Source organism: Alosa sapidissima, chromosome 7 (genome assembly GCF_018492685.1).
Source record: "Alosa sapidissima isolate fAloSap1 chromosome 7, fAloSap1.pri, whole genome shotgun sequence".
NCBI classification, from domain to species: domain Eukaryota; kingdom Metazoa; phylum Chordata; class Actinopteri; order Clupeiformes; family Clupeidae; genus Alosa; species Alosa sapidissima.
In genome coordinates this window covers 9,862,752-9,877,545 of record NC_055963.1, presented here as the reverse complement: position 1 = coordinate 9,877,545, position 14,794 = coordinate 9,862,752, and the positions used below count along the sequence as shown (strand labels likewise).

The 14,794-nt window shown below is 40.8% G+C and overlaps 3 protein-coding genes and 4 non-coding genes across 11 annotated transcripts; 4 read left to right on the top strand and 3 right to left on the bottom strand.

The window, feature by feature from the left end:
• Positions 1-78: 78 nt before the first annotated feature.
• Positions 79-150, bottom strand: trnae-uuc. Its single transcript has one exon. It is a non-coding gene; the product is annotated as a tRNA-Glu (tRNA).
• Positions 151-513: 363 nt separating this feature from the next.
• On the top strand, positions 514-585 carry trnah-gug. The gene has a single exon. It is a non-coding gene; the product is annotated as a tRNA-His (tRNA).
• A 288-nt stretch (positions 586-873) lies between these two features.
• Positions 874-2,811, top strand: LOC121713207 (EBP cholestenol delta-isomerase). The gene is made up of 5 exons (XM_042097673.1): positions 874-1,045; positions 1,256-1,571; positions 1,686-1,722; positions 1,904-2,034; positions 2,283-2,811. Exons 2-5 carry the CDS (start codon positions 1,256-1,258, stop codon positions 2,507-2,509), a joined length of 711 nt encoding a protein of 236 aa, XP_041953607.1. The 5' UTR covers positions 874-1,045; the 3' UTR covers positions 2,510-2,811.
• Positions 2,812-3,710: 899 nt separating this feature from the next.
• trnaf-gaa lies at positions 3,711-3,783 on the top strand. The gene has a single exon. It is a non-coding gene; the product is annotated as a tRNA-Phe (tRNA).
• Positions 3,784-4,906: 1,123 nt separating this feature from the next.
• trnah-gug lies at positions 4,907-4,978 on the bottom strand. The gene has a single exon. It is a non-coding gene; the product is annotated as a tRNA-His (tRNA).
• A 2,321-nt stretch (positions 4,979-7,299) lies between these two features.
• On the bottom strand, positions 7,300-10,320 carry fkbpl (FKBP prolyl isomerase like). Of its 2 annotated transcripts, none has more exons than XM_042098741.1 (3): positions 9,996-10,320; positions 9,114-9,521; positions 7,300-8,432 (listed from the first exon to the last, which is right to left on the bottom strand). In XM_042098741.1, the coding sequence occupies exons 2-3, from the start codon at positions 9,504-9,506 to the stop codon at positions 7,677-7,679; spliced, it is 1,149 nt and encodes a 382-aa protein (XP_041954675.1). In that variant the 5' UTR covers positions 9,507-9,521; positions 9,996-10,320; the 3' UTR covers positions 7,300-7,676. The 2 variants fall into 2 exon arrangements, with proteins under 2 accessions (XP_041954675.1, XP_041954676.1); XM_042098742.1 differs by lacking the exon at positions 9,996-10,320 and adding an exon at positions 9,832-9,983.
• Positions 10,321-10,366: 46 nt separating this feature from the next.
• On the top strand, positions 10,367-14,756 carry sgo2 (shugoshin 2). 4 transcript variants are annotated; one of them, XM_042098735.1, is made up of 8 exons: positions 10,367-10,494; positions 10,847-10,957; positions 11,065-11,240; positions 11,407-11,484; positions 11,583-11,622; positions 11,975-13,981; positions 14,213-14,324; positions 14,424-14,756. In XM_042098735.1, the coding sequence occupies exons 2-8, from the start codon at positions 10,870-10,872 to the stop codon at positions 14,515-14,517; spliced, it is 2,595 nt and encodes an 864-aa protein (XP_041954669.1). In that variant the 5' UTR covers positions 10,367-10,494; positions 10,847-10,869; the 3' UTR covers positions 14,518-14,756. The 4 variants fall into 4 exon arrangements, with proteins under 4 accessions (XP_041954669.1, XP_041954670.1, XP_041954672.1 ...); XM_042098736.1 differs by lacking the exon at positions 10,367-10,494 and adding an exon at positions 10,502-10,612; XM_042098738.1 differs by lacking the exon at positions 10,367-10,494 and adding an exon at positions 10,594-10,716.
• The last annotated feature ends 38 nt before the right edge of the window (positions 14,757-14,794 follow it).

The following is a 14,794-nucleotide window of genomic DNA, read 5'->3' as shown; positions in this document are numbered from 1 at the left end:
AGCATTTACCAATCCCATCAAAAAACTAATTGCCTAGAAGTAAAGACAATGCTGTCAAGGACGAGAAAAAAACAGTCATTCCCATACCGGGAGTCGAACCCGGGCCGCCTGGGTGAAAACCAGGAATCCTAACCGCTAGACCATATGGGACTATACAAATGAAGTGAAACGACGACTACTTATAGCTATTTTCTATATTCCATTATCCTATATTTTGTGTTGGCTGTCTACATTTCAGGTTAGCTCACAAGATCTAACACTTACTTTTTGCACTTACTCATTTCAGCAACTTCTGCAGACTTGAATAATCGACATAGCTCTAAATCTACACCACTGTAATTTCTCCTTATCCACAAAATAAATATACATTCTTAACAAATCATGTTGCGTTTATCATTAATAAACAAATCATTTTGTTCCACAGCCATACTTCCAGACACGAGTTGACCTCATGTATTCTATTCAGTTTATGTACATACTTTCCGCAATGGCACATATCAACCCCAGTAGCTCGCCGTGATCGTATAGTGGTTAGTACTCTGCGTTGTGGCCGCAGCAACCCCGGTTCGAATCCGGGTCACGGCAGGGATAAATCCCTGACACGGCATGGGGCGAATTTTTACCTTTTGGATTTAATAAAAAATGTTCTATAAGTGCAGAATGTCATACTATTATAAACAAATTTCAAACATATATATAAATTCATACTTCTATCAGAGAATGTGCTTCTATGTATGATTTCCGTACAAGTCCTCGATGGAGGAGTATCCTGTGTTGCAACTACCTATGACGATACCCATGTTCCGAGACAGTCATCCAATGACAAACCTCAAAACCCTATCGTCTGTATCGCGCAGATGCGTCCTTTGCTCCTGATTGGCCGCTTATATCACATGGCGTTACAACAGTAGATAGGAAAGGAATAGCGGCGCGATATGTTCTGAAAACAGTCAAGTTTCTGTATATTAATGTTCACGTAATTGCCACTGCAATATATCGACATCAGTTGTAGCCGCAAGTGGGGCCATCTCCGCCAACTGCAAACGTAAGTGAAGTAAACCAGTCCGAATAGGCTATAATGTCAGTGCAGTCAAAAACTAACGTAGAATACTAAGGACTAGCCTGCATTATTCACTTTGTCTACAACGTTATAATGCAATGTATAATAATGTATTGTGGAACCTTTTTAAAACATACATTTAGACAACTAAATATTTATTTTGCATAACACACCATACCTTTCCTGTCATGACAGATGATGGAAGAAACAGGATCGAGCCTATCCACAAACCATCCATACTGGCCGCGTAACCTGTCCCTTCCCACTTATGTTCCTAATGACCGGTCCATGACAGAAATACTGGTCTTCCTCTTTTCTGTGTCTGGGGTATTGCTGTTGAGTATCTGGGCCTTGACTGGGAAGCAGGTGGCAGGACGGAGGCTCAGTGCTGGGAGACGGTTAGCTCTCTGTTGGTTTACTGTCTGTGGCTTCATCCATGGAGTCATTGAAGGATGGTTTGCCTTTTTTTATCCAGTCATTATCTCAGACCAAAGCTTCCTTTCACAGCTGTGTAAGTCAGACTCATCTACTGGCGCCACATCATCCTCATGCCTTTAGGGGGAAAAGAGTGTCAGTGAATGTCAAATGCAAAATTCTTAATATATTTTTCAAATGTATTTCACAGGGAAAGAGTATGCTAAAGGCGACAGCCGATACATCATGTAAGTGTTGCACGGTATTGGCAGTTTTACACAGTGTTTGCATTTTGGTCATAGACGTGATCAAAGTCTCAAAAAGCTCAAATAACCAAAGTATTTTTCACATGTAATTTACAGTCATAGCTGTATTAAACATGGCACCAGCTAGTTATGCATAGCAATGAAGCTGTGTCTGTCTCCTCAGAGCCGATAACTTCACCGTCTGCATGGAGACAGTGACGGCTTGCTTGTGGGGCCCCTTCAGCCTATGGGTTGTGCTGGCGTTCCTGTATAATCGGCCCTATCGTTATGTGCTCCAGCTCATCATCTCTCTTGGTAAGAACTAACACGCCTCAGAAGGCTTGTTGAGCTTAGTTAAAACACATCATTCCTGAAAATAATCATGTCAAATGATCATTCGTGGCTGATTTTATTAAAAGACTCCTGCAGATTTTACAATGCAGATGTGCCTCCCGTTGTTCTCAATGTTAGTAGCTTTCATTGAAAAAAAAGTTTAAACTTAAATAATATAATTACATTGAAGGAATCGAAATGAATCCTGTGACTTTCCATGTTTCACACAGGTCAGCTGTATGGGGACATACTCTACTTTTACACAGAACACAGAGATGGCTACATGCACAGCGAGCATGGACATCCCATCTACTTCTGGTTCTACTTTGTCTTCATGAACGGCCTCTGGATAGTCATCCCGTTTGCTCTAATTGTGGATGCATGGCGTCAGCTCTCAGCTGTTCAAGCCATTTCAGACAAAACAACATCTCAGTCCAGAAAGCACAAGGCTAATTAGAGATGAGAACTGTTAATTTAGCCTTACAGTCCATCCAAGATGGTGTCCCTTAGACTGTATTGCTTTAAATGGTGTATCAGGGATATGTTAATAATATGCCTAGTGACAAAACTGCTGCTAAGCCCTTTTTCCTGAATTTATTACATGAAATGGTATGTTCTGGAATAATATGTTCATAAGTTCAAAACGTTTAAAATATGATGCACAAAAGTTTGACTATCAGATCATTCCATTAATATTGAAAAGTTAGATAGTTGTTTTGTACTGTCATTGTTTCTAAATAAAATCTTAAATAATTTTCATACTGCCACCAATGTGTTTTCCTGAGACTCAACAAGCATATGAACAGGTCTTTAATTTATTAAGAAGAGCATTGAATGATGCTGCAGCCTACAGTTTGGTATTTATACTCGGGGCATGTTAAAAACGCTAAATTAAGTGATGCTCATGAGCAAGGCACTTAACATCGACTTACTCCAGGGAGGGAGTCTGGCCCAGCAGTTTCAAGAGAGTTCCATTATCAGCATCATAGTTGTTCCCATAGATATGTAGATCTATGGTTGTTCCCAGAGCGCTCTGGTTGTTCCCACAAGGTTTCTGTTTTAACATTCCATTGTATTCCATAACATGTTATCTTATGACAAACTTGTTGTAAATGAAGTGGAAGTAGATTGGGAACAAAATAGAACGTTCAAGCATTGTTTTTGTTTTTCTTGTTGAAAGGGTCTATAAATCGCTTTGGATAAAAGCGTCAGCCGGATAAATAAAGATAAACATGAAGTGATTATACTCAAAGTCATAATCACCCTTGCTCGATGTGACCAATACATAGTGATGTGTAGGCCTACATTACATATACAGTAAAGCAAACAGGAAAAAGAGGCTGATGGTGAGCTGCCACAATGTGTGGCCCCTTTCTGATCATTGATTCCTGAAGTGTGTGCTGATGTTTCTTTTCACTTTGATGTATTTCATTATATTTGTTTACATTTGTTTTCTTTAATAAGATAAATCATAAAAATAACATTTGATAGCACTGAAAATGCATAGACTATTCAGATATTGCCTCCTTGGAAGTGGCAATTGCGGAATCTAGACCTTTTAAGCATCTATGCAGTAGAGTACCACATTTCTCTGGAGGTACTCACAGGTCGTCCCGCTGTGACGGGATTTAATTACTTCCGGTACATGCGCAAATCACGCCGAAATAGCTCAGTTGGGAGAGCGTTAGACTGAAGATCTAAAGGTCCCTGGTTCGATCCCGGGTTTCGGCATTTTGCTATCGTAACAGCGAGAGTACACGTACGAGACAAAAAACACACGTAGGCCAACCTCTTGACGGCGATAGACGTCTCTTGTCTTTCGAAAGAGATTGCCTACATAACCTCACTTGTTGCTCCTTGTTGGTGCCCCCCACCCAATCCCAATCCTCCCCCACCTTTTTTATGCAGCCCTTGCCACTTAATCTACTAAACCCCTCTTCTACTGCACTTTTTACCCCCCCCCCCCCCCCCCCCATTAATGCACAAATAGGCTGACACCAGACATAATTTCACTGCATTTCTTACTTCCAGTAACTATATGCACGTGACAATAAACTTCCTTGTATCCTTGTATCCTCACCTCACCGTCATGCATATTCATACCGACAGCAGTTAAACATACAGCAAAACATTGCAAAATGATGTCAATATATCAAAATAATTTGAAACATGGGAAACGTGATTTCACAAACTTCTGATGTCGCATTCGCGAGTGTTGTTTATGTAAAGCACTGTCTTGAAAGCTGATCACCTCGCCTATAGGCTAAATGATAGCCGTCAATTCATTACTTTTTTCTGTCGCATCTAACCCGCAAGAATGATCGGATTCTAAAACCAATTTGTCAAGCAAGTGAAAGGTTCAGCTCAGGTATTGACATTTAAAGTTTATAGAGTCTATGTCATGCTTCTTGCAATTCCTGACAGTTCCTGATCGATAAACTTTTTTTTTCATTTCCTGTCGGTTAGCAGTTGATGTAGAAGCACCTAACATAATTTGATTTCAGCGGTGACAAATCCTACTGAGAGAGAGAGGGGGTTCAGGAGAGTTTCACGGGAATTGCACGGGGGGGGGGGGGGGGTAGCGAGCTAGCTCTCTGTTTTGTTTGAACGTCAACAGAAGTGACTTTACCCCGCCATCGCTGATACAACCTTTAAGTAAAATTGCATATCCTTGAAGTAACGTGTTTATTTGTGTGGTTTTAATCAACTGTGACATTTTTGGCAATGATGCTGTGAAACAGAACCACAATCCAATCTCAAAAGGTGTGTGGCCACTATCTCCTAGCACACTGAGTTCTTTAAACACCCACCCGTGCCTAAAAATTCGCCCCATGCCGTGTCAGGGATTTATCCCTGCCGTGACCCGGATTCGAACCGGGGTTGCTGCGGCCACAACGCAGAGTACTAACCACTATACGATCACGGCAAGCTACTTGGGGGATACTTCGAAATGGGAGTGTCAGGAGGATGACCAAGCCCTGTAATGATGCCCTGTGACCACTTACCCATCTGTAGACAGATAGTACATTTAAGTGGATACACCTTTACTGCCGAGTCAAAAATCACAATTCTCTTTATATCTCTCTTAACTTTTGCTTAGTTGACAATGACAATGTCAGTGAAGATGCCTTCAATTTGTCATTATTTCATTGTCAAACGTGTTACTCTGATCTTAACTGATCAAATTTGGTCAATCTCCTGTGACAAATATCATGCTAAGTGTAGTTATTTAAAAACACATTCAGTGTCTCACTGAGGCACTGCCGTGACCCGGATTCGAACCGGGGTTGCTGCGGCCACAACGCAGAGTATCACGGCAAACTATCTGGGTTGCAGCAATCAAGGGATAGAGGTGTTAATAGTGACCTGGTCAGAGGTTTGTATATTATATAGTAACTACTAATTGAAAGGTTGAAATATTGATACAATATATATAGGATATATCACAATATTTGTCACTAGAAATAAATTAATCTTCCATCATTTCAGACTCAAGAGGGTTAAAGATTAATTTCTCATTTACAGTGTTCGCATACCATTCAGGCTATCCAGAATCAGCACCCCGCGCCCCCCTCACCCAAACACACACACACTTACAATTATATTAATCTGACCAATATATTAATAAATGTTCCTGCTTTTTGCCTTTTTACCAGTTTTGTTCTTCCCTAACATATGTCATGATTTATTGTAGACGACCGTCTTGCAATGTACTGAGTATTGTAACACCATTCTTATTGTAAGCTATAGGTATTGTAATAGTATGGTATCGTGATATACTCTGTGACTACCATCCCCACGATAGCCTATAGATTTACATAGAGGTTATCTTCTGGTTCAACATTTGGCCATGACTACTATATAATGTACATAACATTCCTACAGTCCCTTTTCCAAAAAAGTAGGGACGCTGTGAATAATAAATAAAAACCGAATGCTGTGATTTTTGGAAACTCAAGAAACCAGTTGCTGGACTTTTGAGAATGAAATGTCTCATTCTTTCCGGATATAGGATTTCAGATGCTCAACAGTCTGGATTCCACTTATCCATGTTTTTCATTCCATGATGTATTAATGTGACAGGTCTAGACCGCAGGCAGGCCATTTTAGCCCCTGGACTCTTCTCCTATGGAGCCACTGTTGTAATCTGTGCAGAATACAGTTTGGCTAGACGGTTGATAATAAATGACCCTGTTATGAATCTTCTCGCGTTATAAACTGTCTCTGGCCATAGACAATCGGAAGTTTGCCTGAGCCCACACACTGATTTTCTTTAAAAGAACACAGGTATGTTTTCAATGCAGTGGGATCTGAGGCCCAGAAGATAACAGCCATCCAATACTGTTTTACAGCCCAACTTAACAAAGATTTGTCTTGATTCACGGAATATTCCCTTGCCACAGGTATAAAATCAAGCACCTAGTTTATGAATGCAGACTTCATGGTGCTTGATTTTATACACCTGTGGCAAGGGACCTGATGAAACCCATGAATAGGTTTTCCATGAATGATTTCACAGGAGGAGTATTCTTCTATTATTTCATGACTTGCCTACACGGATTTTCAAAGTGATGAATATCTCTGCATATTTTTTTATAAGAGACCTCTGCATCTGTCAAATACTCTTTTTATGCACAATTCATGGTGCCACTGTGCCAGTTAACTTAATTAGTTGTGAAATGTTCCTCCTTTTGCTGATTGCTGAATTTGCTGGTAGCCTATTTGGTGGTGCCCTCATCAAGGGTTTGCATTTTGCTTTGTTTTTGACAGTACATGGTTTTTGATTGGCTGTTGTGTGAAATCCATAGGCAATTACATATCTCCTGTGCATGCTAGGCATATATTTGAAATGAAATAATACAATTAGTCAGTTTCAACATTTAATATCCTTGTTGCCACTAAATATGTTATTTAACGAGATTTGCAGATTATTCTGTTTTTATTTCCATTTTACAGTTTTTTGGCAACAGGGTTGTAGCCTACTTCCCTGTGAATATTATACCTAATGTTAACTGTGCAAAACTAATAAACGTTTACGTTAGCTTTCCCATGTCAGTCTCCAAATCACAAAGTTGGCCGTTCTACATACCATATTACCCTTCGTATCTGTAAAGCATTTTCCAGGTCATGCTCAGTCAGAAGATGTTAGCTTGCAAGTAAGTTAGCTAACGCTAGCTCTCCCATTCCTGATCCTTTTTTTCATGTTTCATGTTCTTCAGTCATTATCATGAAATAATGTTACAATGGAAGTGTGGCATATATATTCTTTACTTGACATTCTGTTATCTGTGATTCTTTCCAATGAGCCTTGGAACATTATACACCACAGAGACTCTCTCACTCTTTCTCTCACTCACACTCTCTCTCTCTCTCTCACACACACACACACACACACACACACACAATCAAAGCCTGTACCATTTTCACACAGAAAAAAAATGTATGTGTAAAAATTATTCTGGCTACGTTTTACAGTGTCATTGCTGGAGTAGTGAACGTGGAACTAAGATTTTTGCATTAGCTAGACTTGTCTGTCATATACATTACATAATCATATTTCAGGAATATCCATAAGACACAATGACAAGACTTCAAGCGATTCCCAGTTACAAACCACAAAGACATTAAGTGAACATCTTGCTTAATCTTTGACCTAGCTTGTTGTCCACTTCTTTCTCCTTCATGTTCACTTGTTTCAAAGCCTGTCGGGCAGACGCTGAGTTGGGCTGAAGTTCTAGAACTTTCTCGAAAGCCTGACGGGCATCCTGCAGCTCTCCGACCAGAAGGCTGGCCTGACCCAGTCGATACCAGGCCTTGGTACTTGCTGGGTCCAGCTGGGTGGCGTTCAAGCTACTGGCCCTGGCTTTGGCAGGCTGGTTTAGCTTCAGCTGGCAGAGGGAGAGGTTGGAGTGAAGATCTGCTTTCAAGCCTGTGTACTCGTCCTCTGTGGGGACATGGTCCTGCTCGGTGGCTGCCTCCAACTCTTCACTGTGTCCTTCTTTACTTTCCTCTATGGCAGCCAATGAGCTTGCTTCAGTATGACCTTGTTCCTCTTTATCATCATTCTTACTGTCCTTCTTTCCATTCCTCCTTTCTGTTAAGGTGATAAGCAGCTTCATTGCCCTGCAGTAGCTGTCTGATGCCCCCCACATATCTCCCTTCCCAAACCGCTGTCCGCCCCTCTCTTTGTGCGACTTCACCCATGTCCACTTCTCACCAGACGTCATCTCCCATGATTCTTTGCCAGGGGTAAAAGAATGGAGCTCTAATATGTACTGGTATGATGTAAATTCCCCTTTGCTGGCGTCTTGATCCTCTGACTGTGAGCTGGAACCACTTATCTTGGGCATTGAGTCCTTATTAAAAGGCATCACTTGAAACTGAGACAAGAACAAAAAATGTTTTTTTAAAAACTCGCATGCAAGCCCACAATGTGTACTTACACTGTATGTCTTGTACTGTATATTAAAGGAGAATTCCGGTGTGATATTGACCTAAAGTGTATTGAAACATGTTACCGAGTGTGAACGTATGTCTCATAGCCCATCTAAGCTTGTCCCCTGCACTCCAAAATCTGGCGCTAGCTCTGCTACCAACAGCTTTTTCAATAGTGGTGCTTCGGCATTGGGCTAGCCATGCAAATAAATCACTGTTTTACACCCATTTACGAGGCTCAATGTATCTCCACACTTCATTGGTAGACTTCTGAGGGCCCTGACATTTAAAACGAGACATTGAGAACTTTGAAAAAGCACTGGTAGTTTACTTAAGAGACGATTTATACAGACAGTATCTTCACGAAGTTTAGCGTTTGCAGCCATCTTGAATTTAGTCATGATAAGTCGAGCAACGAGTAAGAATGAACAGGTATGATAAGGGATCAGATTCCAAAAATAATTCAGTGGAAATGCATGGATTCCAGTTGCTGCTACTAGAAGAAACTCACACTCGGTATCATGTTTCAATACACTTTAGGTCAATATCACACCGGAATTCTCCTTTAAGAGACTGAGATGTATGACTGTGGTGTGTGAGTGTGACTGTACCTGCTTTTCACTTACCTCACACATCTCCCCTGCTTTCATACCGTCCAGACACGCCTCTATGACATCACACTGGCCTTCCCCAACCCGCAACTGGACCCATTCCTCCAAAGGAATCTGCAGAACAGCCTCCGACGTGCGAGGGTAGGAGGTAGCCTGCACTGCAGAGGGGCTTGTTGACTCTACACTCTGGTCAGACTGCTGTGCTGGTGGATCTTTTTCAGGGCTTCCTTTGCAGTGCACCCTGACCTTGCACACTGAGCCCAGGACAGGTGTCACAAACCCCTTCTTTCTCTCTACTGTCCACTTCCTCTGTACCTGCCAAAGGCCACCAGGGCAGACTGACACCCAGGACGTGACATCTCTTCTAGCTGCATCACTTTTTCCTCCAGGTGGTTGCACGGTCTTCATCTATAGAGAATATAACTGTACAAAAAAGTAAAGCATACAAGTCACTGTTGATACAGTGATACGTTATCAAGGGTGACCACGAAGTAGATATCTAAAAGGCCATCGCCATTAGCAGTAAAATAATAAACATAAATAAAGTGTCTAATAATGTAATAGTGGCAGTCGAGTTTATTCGATGTTTGACGTACGCTACACTACATATCGGGGACAACAACACACCCGAAAAAATGTTACGTTTTGAAGACGTAAATTGATTTTTAAGCACAGAAACGTTAGTCTATGTTGGGCGTTTACTGAGACTGAATTGCTACAAACATCGACGTACCAGCACGCCAAACAGGAAGGATGACAGCATTTTGAATAAACTGGTCACAGCAGCTAACTTATTGTTTTGTTGATCAACCAAAGTATTCACAAAAACAAGGCACTCAGAATCACTCACTTAAACTGCAATATATAATACTTGATTTAAAATATTGATAATCATACCGGCTCTTGCAAGCTGTCCAGTTTAAGCAAGGGAAGAACCATATGGTGGCTGAGGTTGTAACGCTGTTTATCGCCCCCATCAGTGTCGGAGTAAAATGCAATATGTCATTACAAATATTCACCACAAGATGTCACCCTTTTCTAAGTGACAGCAGAGCCGACAAATTAAAGAGCGCTGTCGATTTAATAGATACGCTAGCCTACACTTGAAACCATGAATTTGCACTTCTTGTCTGACGACAGCTTTCTAGACAAAGATTATTGATGTTTGGACTAGCGTAACAGTAACCCTACAAAGGGGAAACTCATAAATATGTGTGCGCCACACTCCAATACACAAGGTGGCGATAAGTTGCTCTTGTCATATTAATTTACGTTGGTTGCTGTGGTGATGAAGCAGTTGCGACAATATGATTGGACAGACGTAAGACTTTCGAGACGAAACGGCGGCAGAACCATTTGGATAGCGTGCAGTTCATTGTTTACGTTTAAATCAAAGGTAAGAAATATACTTTACGTGTGCCTTCAATTCCACTTAACACCTACTGATAAGGTTTCTACTGTTTGCTGTGTTAGGAGTATATAGCCAATCATTTTTCTTCAAAAACGCAGTAACGGTAGACTTTTTTTTTTAACGTCAACCTAAGTATCGATACGTAACAACGTATTATCAGAGCCCGTCTACTTATTAGCAGACATTCTCTGGTATTATGATGTTAACGTAGGTCTGTTAGCAACTTTAGTTTTGCTAGTAACTTTTATATGTTTTACATGGATTCAAAGGGTAATTTACACTTGATGTATATCCTGTGTTTATCCATATTCGTGTCTATGCTTTCTGCTTGTGACAGGTCTGCTGTGAGCCTGGTTTATCATGGTGACGGAGAAGAGGCCGCGGGCTCCAAATAGTGCTGCTAAGCCTTCATCTGTTTTTGCCTGTAAGATAAAGGCAAAAATACTCAGTAAGTTATGTTCATATTCTAAGTGTTTGTTGATTTGTTGTAGAATAACACGGGCATGGATAAAGTTGAAGAATATGGTAACCTCTGTGTGATTTGTCATCCTCCAGATACATCCTCATTTTTCAAGGTTTCACTGAAAAGCAACAATAAGGCCTTGGCCAGAGCCCTGGCAAATCAGAGTGAGAAGACCAGACAGTTTTTTCAAGAGACTATATTACTGCGGCAACGTATCCTTGCTCTGCAATTTGATCTTGCCCATCAGCGGCATCAGAAAAAGGAATTGGTGAGAATCAATGAAAGAGCTTGTTGTTAAGCGTGGTTGGTGTGAGTGCTATCTGAAATATTTTTGTTTAAGCGTGTTTTACGCGTTTTAAGGGTGACTAAACACAAACAGGAATGCACAGTGATATGCCTAGAAATAAAACTGTGTGATGTACTTCTCACTGCAGTTTGCCATCATTCAAAATTTCTACAAGACCTCTATCAAGAGCATTGACAAGGCAACCAACGTGTTGGACAATGAAAATGTAAGAAAATTGGTGTTACTCAGTTAAATTAAATGTTAATTTAAACTATTGGAAAGTATAGACATTAATGGCTATTTTGTCTGTTTCATGGTGTTTAGGACAGTTTTTGTGAAAATGCAGACTCGGACCATGCTGATGGTATGTATGTAAGAACTGATTTGTTTATTATTTTACCTTTTGATGAATTCAGGTTTCTGACTGTTTGTTATTGTCTGTGGAAAGTGAGTATACAGATTAGGTTAGTAAGTGTTAGGTAAGTTAGGTAAGTGACCAATGTGTTATTGTCAATATTGTATACTAGCACTTATGCAGATCCATGCATAAACAAACCTGAATTTATCTACGGACCCATCATAGTGAACTACTATTTTTAAAGTTACACTTGGTTAACTTTTTATGATTAAGAAGACATCATTTCAGTGTTTGACAATGAAAAACAGCATTTAAAGAATGTCAGTTAACAGTTAGATCAATTTCTGTTTGTAACCAGATGAGATGGAGAGAGAGATGTTTGGAAGTTTGTTGCAAGCACATGACAAACCACCAAGGGACTCCAAGGTTGCATCCAAGAGTGCCTCTCTGTTGACCATTAACACAAAACAGGACTTAAGGCCTCCGTTTGATCTGCGCAAATCTATCAGTTCTGTTGCATCATCTGACTGCTTATTGCCCATGCGTCTTTCAAGTAAGCAAAAAGAACATGTGGAAGAGGAAGCAATTCATCAGCAAACATTGGTTTGCAGCACAGAAATGGACATGACCGTCATTGCCAGTGTTGCCCCAATAGAAACTGTAGGCACCAAGACCACCAAAAGTCGGAGCAGTCACAAGAATATTACAGGAAAAGACGAAGAGCCGAGTTCCTCAACACCAAATGCAGAGCACCCGTTCGACGCAGGACTTGGCAAAGCTAAGGTGATCGAGAAAGCATCAGCGGCTGTTGTACTAACTGAAATGCGGGACACATCATTGGAGCTGCAGCTGAGTACTCACAATGCAAATATAGATGTTGAATCTACAGTGCAGACTGGAAACGGGGAGACTGACTTTGTGATTCCGTACAGAAAAACACATTTTACTAAGCGGAAAAACAGCACGTTGACTATTAGTTCCCATAAAGGTACTGGGGACCTCTCAAAAATGCCTGACCCAAGAAAACACAATCTTGGAGGCACTGGAGAGGACACGTCACCAGGAATGGATTCAACAGGAGTGCAGCATGACATGAAAGCAGATGTATTGCCACCGCGTCCGAGGAATAATTTACTGAATCGAAGGACTTACACCATCTCAGAGAGAGCTTCGTTAAAAAAGAAGCAAAAGACCGATCTCTCTGCATTTACAGGTCAGAAAGAAAACTGTGTTACAGTCATGGACTCTGGTTATGAGGCGTTGGAGGATAAGATTCTAACGGAGTCTCCACAGATGAGGAGCGCTAACAATTCACTCTCTGCAACAAATCGAGATACTAGGGCGAAGATGAGGGAAAAGAACACACATAACGCAGGTATCAGAGGTGGCACTGAGGGGGGGAAATCCTATTTTAACGAATGGTTTGACCTCAGTGTAGACGGGGACGAACAAGAAGAGAGCATCCGGGTTATAAGTACACTCGTAGGTCCAAATACTACCAATGCAGATATTGCAACAGAAACTCTGAAAAACTGTGATGAGAAGGACATGGTTCCTCTTAAGGTTTCTTCTGAGCCCCCTGTGGTTAAACCCTGGAAGATCAGTGACTTCCTTGCAGATGAAGAACTGGTGACCACTAAGAAAGCAAAGAAGGCCCATAAAGCCAAATCTAAAGAGAAGAAAGCCACGCAATCGAGAAAGCAGAAGGGATCTTCACAGGAGAAGAGGCAAGGAAACGTCCGAAAACGTAAAAAGTTGCTTGATGAAGATCAGGTTTTGGATAAACATGACCCTAGTTGCTGTGTGGATAAATTCCAGTGTGTTAGCACCCAGCACCTTGATGATTGCGCTGACTACCACAAGGCTTTGAAAATTCAAGATCAACCACCAGTACATCCATCCACTGAAAGCAGTCAATCAACAATAATGGGTGATGCCATACATTTTAGCAGTGTATCTGCCATCTCAAAAGATCAACCAACTCTTGACAACAAACTGAAAAGAGGAACTTTTGTTATTTCTACATGCCCTGATCCATTGGCCAATAGCAAGAAAAACTGCATCACTGAAGAGATTATACCTACAACCAACGGGGCAGCTTTGAAGTCAACAAGCTCCAAATCCGGTTTGTTTCCTAAACGACAAACATTTGTTTACCTGAAGAACTCAAATAAATCTGAGGCCTCACCCTGCCAACAAACGGGATTACTGACAGAAGAGAGACCTCCATGGGAATCTCTTGATTTTGATTGTGCAAGCCCTTTCCCTGTTGATACCCCTGCATCAAGTCCCCCTTCAACGCGACCCTCTATCGCCATGGAAATATATCAAGAGACATCTGCAACAAAGACAAACCTGTCCCCAGGTATGTTTTTTAACCTTTGTTATGTGGTATTAAGCAGTTGATTGGTATGTAAACACCACTACATTTTTTTTGCAGCATCGCTGTATTAACATTGTACATTAACAGTGCATTAATAATTGCAAATATGAAAAAACATGACTTACTGCCAGCGGTTGGTCAAAAATCACTCTACTAAAATCAGGTTCAGTAGGTAAGGCTTTTGTTTAATGTGTATTTATCACACATTCACAGAGAGCAGACCCATGAAAAGCTTAACAAATACAAACTGGATGACTGATGTAGAATCTGGCCGATCGAGTCGAAGGAAAGCCGGTGTCTCTTACAAGGAACCAGCTCTGAATTCGTAAGTACTCTCATGAATATGTGATTGATTATTGCTTATTGTTCTGAAACATGGCCATGTTTTAATGTGTTTTTGTTTGTGTTTATTTACCCTTTGTAGGAAAATGAGGCGTGGTGACAAATTTAGTGACACCCAGTTCCTGAGATCACCTATGTTTAAAGGCAAAAATCACAAGAAGAAACATAAAGCCTGAAGGGATCCCTTTATGGTCTGAATGCTGTCAGAATGTTTATAGTGTATGATTCTGTGTGTTATTGGTATTCTGTCTGTTATGTATGTTTTTCTTCAATTTCATTTTCAAAGGTGTCTTTTGTTGCCATTGTGTGTGTGTGTGTGTGTGTGTGTGTGTGTGTCTGTGTGTGTGTGTATATGTGTTTTTTTTTTTTTTTAATTTTTGCATTTGTATCAATAAAGGGATAACCTGTTTTCTCATTTGCAGTTTTAATTCTAAATTACCCTAATTTTAATAC